General features: G+C 56.5%; 1 protein-coding gene across 1 annotated transcript; it reads right to left on the reverse strand.

The window, feature by feature from the left end:
- Positions 1 to 163: 163 nt before the first annotated feature.
- On the reverse strand, positions 164 to 7931 carry NR1D1 (nuclear receptor subfamily 1 group D member 1). The gene is made up of 8 exons (XM_015078545.3): positions 7271 to 7931; positions 4214 to 4543; positions 3870 to 3958; positions 3621 to 3765; positions 2612 to 3252; positions 2115 to 2300; positions 1357 to 1567; positions 164 to 659 (listed from the first exon to the last, which is right to left on the reverse strand). The coding sequence occupies exons 1-8, from the start codon at positions 7299 to 7301 to the stop codon at positions 460 to 462; spliced, it is 1833 nt and encodes a 610-aa protein (XP_014934031.2). The 5' UTR covers positions 7302 to 7931; the 3' UTR covers positions 164 to 459.
- Positions 7932 to 8547: the final 616 nt, after the last annotated feature.

Consider the following 8547-nt stretch of genomic DNA (forward strand, 5'->3'; position numbering starts at 1 on the left):
CCCCTTGGGCACCCCCCCTTAGACTTGTGTGCTGTTTCCCTGTATCCTCCCATCTGCTGGCAGAATACCCACCCCACAAACTGACCAGATGGAGAGGTGTGCCCCAGCCTTGGCAATATTTCCACCCCCACCCCCAAAACGAGCACACACCACAGAAGCCAGCTCAGCTGTGAACTATTGGATTTGAGACAGGAATAGAACAAATCGGGGGGCTAGAGAATAAGCGGGGGGCGGGGGGGCGGAGAGTGATTTAAATAGGGGAGGACGGGAGGGTCAGTGATGGGGGAGGGAGGCAGTTATTTACAAGAAGGCTCGGGGGGCCAGAGGCTCATCTTGGAATATTTTATAACAATATAAATAAGATTCTGGTTTGCTTTTCCTTTTCGTCTCGTAAAGGAGAGAGAAGTGCAGAGTTCGATTCTGTACAAGGGGGCAGCGGCAGAAGGCCGGCCGGGCGGGTCACTGGGCGTCCACCCGGAAGGACAGCAGCTTCTCGGAATGCATGTTGTTCAGGGTCCGCAGGTCCGGCAGCTTGAGCAGCAGCTTGGTGAAGCGGGAAGTCTCCGAGGGCCGGTTCTTCAGCACCAGAGCCCGAAGAGCCCGCAGCAGCGTCTCCTGGAGCTGCTCCACCGAAGCGGAATTCTCCATGCCCGAGCGGTCTGTGGGGAAGACGACAGCAGTGAGGCAGGCTCCCCGAGCTCCTCTGAGGAGGAACCGGAGGAGGTCTGTGAGGAGGAGGAGGAGGAGGAGGAGGAGAAGAAGGAGGAGGACCCGGCCACCGGTGCAGCCTCTCCCTGAAGCCCCTCGGAGGGCCCACGGGGGAAGGAGGAGGAGAGGAGCGCAACTCCTTCTCCCAGGCCTCTGCCCTGAGAGCAGGAGGCAGCTGAGAGCTGGGAGCATGGGCTCAGCAGGGCTGGTCACCTCCCATCCCACAAGGCCACTCTCCTTCCCTGAACAGGCCAAACGTGTCCAGGCTCCCTTGCTTTTTGCTCTGTAGTTCCCTCTGCCTGGGATGCCCTTCCCCCTCTCTGCCTGGCAATACCTTACTTGTCCTTTGAGGCCCCACTCAAGTGTCACCTCCTTCCCCAGCTCCCCCAGGCAGAAATAGTTGTCTGTGCTTCCAAAGCCCTTGGTTCATGCTTCTACTGTGACACTTATCTCACTGTTTTATAATTAGTCGGGCATGAGTCTGTCTCCCCAGCTAGACTGTGTCTGAATCATGTCTGTATCCCCAGTGCCCGGTGCAGGGCCTGGCATAGAGTAGGTACTCCATAAAAGGTGTGTTGAATCGAACTGCGTCCGCCTCCTCCCCCCCACCCCCCTCCAGGGTCAGGCTCAGGAGAGAGCTTGACCTACCTGCAGAGACAAGCACCACCGCGGTGAAGAGGCCCAGCTCCTCCTCGGTAAGCGCCAGGGAGTTGAGCTTCTCACTAAAGTCAAACATGGCATTGAGCAGGTCCCCCATGCCCATGGCTCCAAGTTCCTGCAGGCTGTAAGTGGTGCGGCTCAGGAACATCACTGTCTGGTCCTTCACGTTGAACAGCGATGCAAAGCGCACCATCAGCACCTAAGGGAGAGGGGACAGGGACAGTCACCCTGGTGGGGTGGGAGGAGCATTTGCCAAACTGCCCCTAAAGTTTTCCAAAGGGTTTACTGGCACCGCCTTAGGTTTCTCGGGAAAGAGTGGGGGTGGGTTCTGAATGGGCAGTGGGGTGGGGGTGGGGGAGAGATGGAAGGATGGGGAACATCACCCTGGCTTTAGAATCCAGCAAGGCTGAATCTGAGTCTTAACTTTGTCACTACCCGTGACCTGGGACAAGGTCGCAAAAGTTCACCAAAATTAATTTGAATCTAGAATGGGGGTAGCAATGTGCCCTAAGGTGTTATTTCCAGGTAATGGGATGTGTTGAGACCCCAGCTGAGATTACAGAAGTCCCAGCCAACCTGACGCAGGAAGGGAAGGGATTCTGTCCCTTCCTTCAGCAGTCAGAGGCTGCCAGGACAAAGATACTGGGGTTCCAAAGCCTTTCAGAGTCCCTCCCTATCCTAGATACCAAGTCTTTCTGCGGGATCCTTCCCAAGGTCAAGACCAGGGAGCACAAAGGGTCACTCACCTCAAAGGTTCCCGCCTTAAGCAAGGTGACCTGGTCGTGCTGAGAAAGATCACGAAAGCCGGGGATGTGCTTGGCAAACTCTACCACCTCCCGCACAGCAGGTGTGAAGCTCATGGAGAAATCCTCCCAGATCTCTTGCACGGTTCTCCCACTGCGTCCGTGGGGGTACATGTTCATGGGACATGCCTGGAGGAGGAAGGGATTTGGGGAGGGGAATATCAACCAGACTGGCTCAGGTGGGTTCCCCCAGCAGGGCTGGACCCCAGCTTCTGCCCAGGTTAGAGGCTGTGGCCCTAGAGGATCGGTCTTTTAGGTAAAGGAGCAATCAGGTGCCAGGTGGAGATCAGGGATTTGCAGGCACAGCCCTTACTGCAGGGCTGAGCATCCTCCCCCCTGGGAAGAGGATATCCCTGCATTAGCCTCCAGGCACACCCAGCTGCCCTATGCTAAATCCAGTCTCCCAGGCCCCCTGCCCACCTCACCCCCAGTGCCCTCACCAGCAGAACATTCTTGGAGTTGCCCTGCCGTGGACTGTTGGCAGGTGCTTCGCCTTCTGGGGCTGGGTACACATGGGTGGGGCATAGACGGTGCCCGTTGCTGTTGGGCTGCTGGCAGCTGTGGTGGGCAGGGCCAGGGGGCCAGGCGGGAAGGTAAGAGGAGGAAGCCTGGCGTAAACCATTCAGGGCCTCATTATGACGCTGGGCAGCCATAACGTTGTCATTGGGGACAGGCGGGCAGCCCTGACTTTCCCAGCAATGAGGAGTGGTGGCTGGAGGGCTGCCCGATGCATGGTTGGCATTGAAGTTGCCAGGTGAGGTGCCCAGCTTGTCATGGGCATAGGTGAAGATTTCTCGGTGGGCCCGGGCCACCTGGGATATCACATCCTCCACTGTGGGCTCAGGACTTGGGGATCGGGGAGGTGTCAGCTGTTGTGGGAATTGGGAGAAGCCCACCAGGGGTGAGGGGGCCGGAGCGGGAGGTGGTGAGGGGCCCATGGGGCCTGGAGTCGGATGCTGGGTGGGTGAGGTCTCCAACGGGCATTGGCTGCTCAACTGGTTGTTGGCCAGGTTCATGGCGCTCTGCATCTCGGCAAGCATCCGCTGCTTCTCTCGTTTGGGGATGCGCCCAAAACGCACAGCTGTGACAGGATGAGAGCAGCGTCAGGAAGTTCTCCTACACACTCACACGCTTCTCTTCCTTCCTTCCTCTTGAAAGGGCAAGGCCCTGAACGCTTGGGGTTCGACATCAAAACTAAAACCAAGGCCACGCCCCTTGAGGGAGTTTTCCAAGTAGGGATTGCCCTATGAGGGGACCAGAGGAGCGAATAGTAAAGAAGTGTGTTTATCCAAAAAGATGAAAGATGGGCATCCCCTACACAGAGGAGACTCACAGTCTGACGTGTCTCTGTTGGGACTTTTTTAAGGGAGGGATTAACTCAAACTTTGGGTGGAAGGAAGTGGGGGGGAAGTTGTGGGGATGCTTTGTGGGGCAACAGTGCCGCCTTACCATCTCGAGACATGCCCACGGAGAGACACTTCTTGAAGCGACACTGCTGGCAGCGGTTGCGATTGATGCGGACGATGGAGCAGTTTTCATTTTTCAGACACCTTTTGTACTGGATGTTCTGCTGGATACTCCGACGGAAAAAGCCCTGGAAGGACGGGGGCAGCTAGTAAGCATCTCCATCCAGGCCAGGCCTATGTGTCCGGGGGAATGAGGTCATACCTCTCTGCCCTTACCCCCAACCTGCCTCACCTTGCAGCCCTCACAGGCATGCACGCCATAGTGGAAGCCCGAGGCAACGTCCCCACACACTTTACACAGTAGCACCATGCCATTCAGCTCTGTGGGAAGAGAGGGGCAGCAGGTGAGCAGGAGGGCTGTCTGGCCAGAGATGTGGAGGTTTTCTGGGCTGGAAATTCTAGGGGAAAAGCTGAGGAGCTCCTCCAGTATCCAGACTGGGCTGGACAGTGGTTGGTGCAACTCTAGGAGAAATCCCTGAGGCCAGGGTAGGCCCTGGGAATAACCGTGTCATCTGAACACCAAGTCCCAACCTAGTCCTGGCCGACTTCCCCCAAATCAGCTGGAAATTTACGCACTGGTGATGTTGCTGGTGCTCTTGCTGGGGGACACTCGGCTGCTATCTTCCAGGGCCACTTGTAGACCCCCTGAGGGGCTCCCATTATAGAAGGAGGAGGAGGAGGAGGAAGATGAAGAAGGGGAGCCATCATCACTCAAGTTGGGTGGAATGCTCCCAAAGGAGCGAGCTGGGTCCTGAGTGAGGGATCCAGTGGGTGATGGTGGGAAGTAGGCAGGGCAGCCTTGACTCAGGGACTGGAAGCTGCCATTTGAGCTGTCACTGTAGAGAGACTCAGGGCTGGTACGGCTTGGGGAAGAGCCGCTGGAGCCAATGTAGGTGATGACACCACCTGGCAGGAGAACACAAGGGAAGGGGGTGTCAGCACCATGTATCTTTGGTCCTAGGGCACCACTCCTGCTCATCCCCCATCTACCTCCCACTGTTGCATGCTCGGAAGTTAACTGTGGAACCCTTAATCTTGGAGTCCCAGGAAGAACCACAATAAGCAACTCCCCAATGCAAACCAGATATGACATGGCCAACCGACACTCCAAGGCTCTTTGCAGGGTACATTCAACTTCTGCCTTGGGTGTGAGGTGCCTCCCTAAAGGCATGACCTCTGCAGGCATCTCATATATGTACCCCGCTACCCCAGAAGCCTTCCTTGGGAATACGGACTGAAGCTAGCTAATGACTTCATCGTTAGTGGCAGATGTGAGGATGGGATGAGCAGCTGAGACCCATTCAGAATGCCCAGTTTCACCCTCCAAAAAAAAAGCTGCCAATTTTAACACCAAGACCACTCCAGGGATGAGACTATTTGGGGCAAGCTAGCCAACAGTGAGGAGAGTAAGGTCTTATAAAAGTAAGACAGTGACATTCCCCCAAAACTGGAAGACGTTTCTCCAAAGGTACTGAAACTACCCAGGCTGGTTCCCCTGGCCTCCAAAAGCAAGAGTCAGAGTGGACTCTCCCTCCGTGTCCAGGGAAGACTTAGCAATGCCCATTGCAGGTGGTGGACATGAAAAACAAACTGTCCAGCCTAGGGTTTAGGAATTCCCCTTTTAGATCTCTCAGCCAGGTGACAACGACCTTGGCTCTCAGCCATTCAAGGGACTTCGACCCTCTGGTTACATTGTCAACCAGGTGTTTGTGCTCCCGTGGCATTAGCAGTAGAAAAGGTGACCTGCCTGCCACACCTTTGCCAAGCACCTAGCTTGGCCTGCCACGGGTGGGGTGGGAAAAGGGAGGATCCTAGGACACGTGTGAGCCAACACAAGCCATGTCACCGTGTATCCAGAGGCACATGTCTTGCTCACCCACTGACACACACTGAGCTGGGCAGGGCAACCCTAAAATAGCTCAAGGTTGGTCAGGGTGAACCCAGCTCCCAATAAAATAGTTGCACAACAGGTCAGCTCCTCCAGTTTCAGAGCTGGGTGGGGGGTGGGGGGAGGATGGGATGGGATATCATTTGGTGGTAAATGAACTTGACCTAGTTCACCCATCCCCTAAAAGGGAGTAAGACTTTCATCCAAAGATGATTCTAACCTGGAAGTGAGGGGGATGCTCAAAAGAGTCTAGTTCTAGATCCAGATCTATCAGAACCAAATTGATCTGTGACCTAGAGGAAGTTACCTTCCCTCTCTCTTTGGGTCTCAGTTTTCTGTGACCAAAAAAAAAAAAAAAAAAAAGACTTTCAATAATGATTCTGGGATGTAGCTGTTCTGGGGAAGTCCTTTCTGACAGACTGCTGCTGGTTTGGTGGGGGTGGGGAGTTAAGACAGTGTTCGCAGGAGTAAGAGATGCTCCAGGAACAGAAAGAATTTGGAATGTGGCGAAACTGAGTCTAAAGGCAGTAAAATGAAGTAGGTGCAAACAAAAAGAAAAGGAATGAGGAGACAAGAGTGGCTAAATGTGAGGTACCACTGAGGAGTGTAAACACGGCCATGAGAGGTCAGGGATAGCTCCAGCTTACTCTGCTTCAGGGATGGGGAGAAGGTTCCCCACCCCCCTCCCGTCCCAGGCAGGCGGACAGGAAAAAGAGGCAGGCGGGGGCGGTGAGTCAGCCCAGCTTCACCCAGATCTCGGCGGGGCGGGGCGGGAGCCGGGCCCTCAGCCGGCCTCACGTCCTCACTCCACGTGTGCCTCCTGCACGTGGCTCCCCAACGAGGAACCCCGGAACCCGAGGCCCCGCCCCTCCCCGTCCCGTCAATCAGGAGCATCAGCCCCGCCCCCGTCCCGCCCCTCCTGGGCTTCCAAGTCCCGGGCTGGGCCCCAAACGCCAGCCGGGCCGGGGCAACTGAGGGGAGGAGAGATGGGAACACGCGTTGCCGGGGCGACCGGGGGGGGGCGGAGCTCATTATGTAACGGGGCCGGGAGACAACGACCAATGGGGTGGCGGCCACGGCTTCTGCTGAATGAAAACAAACGCAGCACGTGGGCCCGGCTCTGCAGCCATGTGAGCCCTCCGGGCCTCCCGGGCGCTGTGGGTGTCCTCCCTGGGGCCGAGCACCACTCTGCTGGCTCCTCAAGTGCCGCTCCCTACTGTCACTGAGGATTCCCCAGTGAGATCCGACCCATTCCCCCAGCCGCTCCTGCCTGGAGCCCCTATCGCCCCACTGCTTTTCAGGTTCCCTTGAGCTTGCAGGAAATAGGGGAAGAGAAAGAGAGGAAGGAGAGGATCATCTTTCCGAGAGGGTCAGCCATGCTACAGCTGCAGGGCAGGGGGGAGGGGGGAAAAGGGGCGTTTGGGGCACTGCTCCAAAGCTCCCAGTCCCTCTAAACTGTGCATCTTATCACATATACCCGCTCTCCCATCTCCTCCTGCCCGGGATCCTAGTCCATCAGGCTAAAAGGAGCTTTGGGACTGTGAGAGGTGGTGGTGGGGCGCCTCTGGGCACATTCCCAGGACGAATAACTCGCTCTGGAAATCCCAGCCTATGGTACCCGTTATGCTAGCAAATCCCCAGACCGAGGGAGTCCCCAGCCCCTTAAAAAGTTCCTCTTGTTCTAAGGCATACATGGAAGCGAAGAGACAGTACCAAAGGATGATGATAGTAAAGAATCTCAGTACCTGTGTTATTGTTGGAGTCCAGAGTCGTCATGTCTTCACCGGCTGAGAGCGGTCATTCAAACTGGACCTTGACACAGACTGGAGGTTGCAATTGCTGCTGTCGCCCCCTGGACACTGACTGAGGGCGGAGAGTGGATCCCACGGATCACAAACAAGATCCGAGGCACCCTGCAGCAAGGTCTCGGGGTTGCCTGACTGCAGCCCTGCAAAAGGGTAGGACGCAGAGGCAACGGAGGTCTGCTTTGCATGGGAAGAGCAGAGTGTGGGGGAGGGGAAATCAGCCTGCTGTAGTTCTTCTAGCTGGAAGGTAGCAAGGAGGGTCGGGTCTCTGCAGTGCACGGGGTGCCACTGCCTGACGGCTCCACAGCGCTGCAGGATAGTGAATCTGAAGCTCCCGGTGCAAAAGTCCCAGAGGGAGAGAGGTTGCAGTCAGGAAGTAAGTAGGTGATGGGGAGAAACGGGGCACCCAGGCGCAAAGAAGCGAGACGTGTGCCCTGCTACGTTCCCTCGGCAGCAATATTTCACTCTGCCAATCTCAGCCGCCTTTTGCCCCAGCCTTTTTCCCCGGGACAGAGGGCTCTGCGCAGGCGCCAGCAACCCAGGGTTCCCGGGCCGCACGCGGCACTGGAGCAGGTACCATGTGATCCCAGGGAGCGCCTCGTGCCCCAGTGACACACTTTTCCAGCAGCAGGCACGTTGAGCTCCGTGCGCCTGCGTAACGCCAAGCCTATCGGGATTTGTAGTCCACTGGCAAAGTGGGCGGACTGCGTCTATTTCCCCCTTTCTGCTTTGCAAAAGCGATTGCTGGGACCCGGGGAGGAGCTAAGAGCCGGGTCGGGTCGGGTGTGCCCTGAAGACTCAGGGTGGTGTGTTTGCAAAGCCTGTATGGCAGAGGCATGTGAATTCCTGGGGAGGGACTGGCAAGCTTGGCTGTTCCCCGGGAGATCAAAGCTAACAGGCTCTTTCTGCAAACCTTGCAAACGTGAGGGCTTCACGTGATTGCTGGACTGACCTCGCCTTGAGGTTACTAGTGACACAAGGAGATATGACCAGTAGGGGAGGGAGCTATCCCCAAAGTCAAGAGCTTAAGATGAATTTCTGCTGCAGGGCCAAGTCCAGGGACCAAAAGGAAATGTGACCCCTTTTTCCTTTTATTCTCCTTAGGGAAAGCATCCCTAAGGGAGGAGGAGTTGCCATGCGGGTGAGGTTGTCTCTGGGGACTCCCTGTCTGCTTGTATGACACCACCTCACTCATTCGAGGTGACTTGGGGGTGAGT

Source organism: Acinonyx jubatus, chromosome E1 (genome assembly GCF_027475565.1).
Source record: "Acinonyx jubatus isolate Ajub_Pintada_27869175 chromosome E1, VMU_Ajub_asm_v1.0, whole genome shotgun sequence".
In the NCBI taxonomy this organism is placed as follows: domain Eukaryota; kingdom Metazoa; phylum Chordata; class Mammalia; order Carnivora; family Felidae; genus Acinonyx; species Acinonyx jubatus.

Bases quoted from the DNA above. Each gene is read 5' to 3' on its own strand.
- NR1D1 (XM_015078545.3), bottom strand. From the start codon at position 7,301: ATGACGACTCTGGACTCCAACAATAACACAG. The intron at 3,253-3,620 runs GTAAGGCGGCAC...ATCCTGTCACAG, and splicing joins CGTGGGCATGTCTCGAGATG to CTGTGCGTTTTGGGCGCATC. The intron at 1,568-2,114 runs GTGAGTGACCCT...CCTCTCCCTTAG, and splicing joins TTAAGGCGGGAACCTTTGAG to GTGCTGATGGTGCGCTTTGC.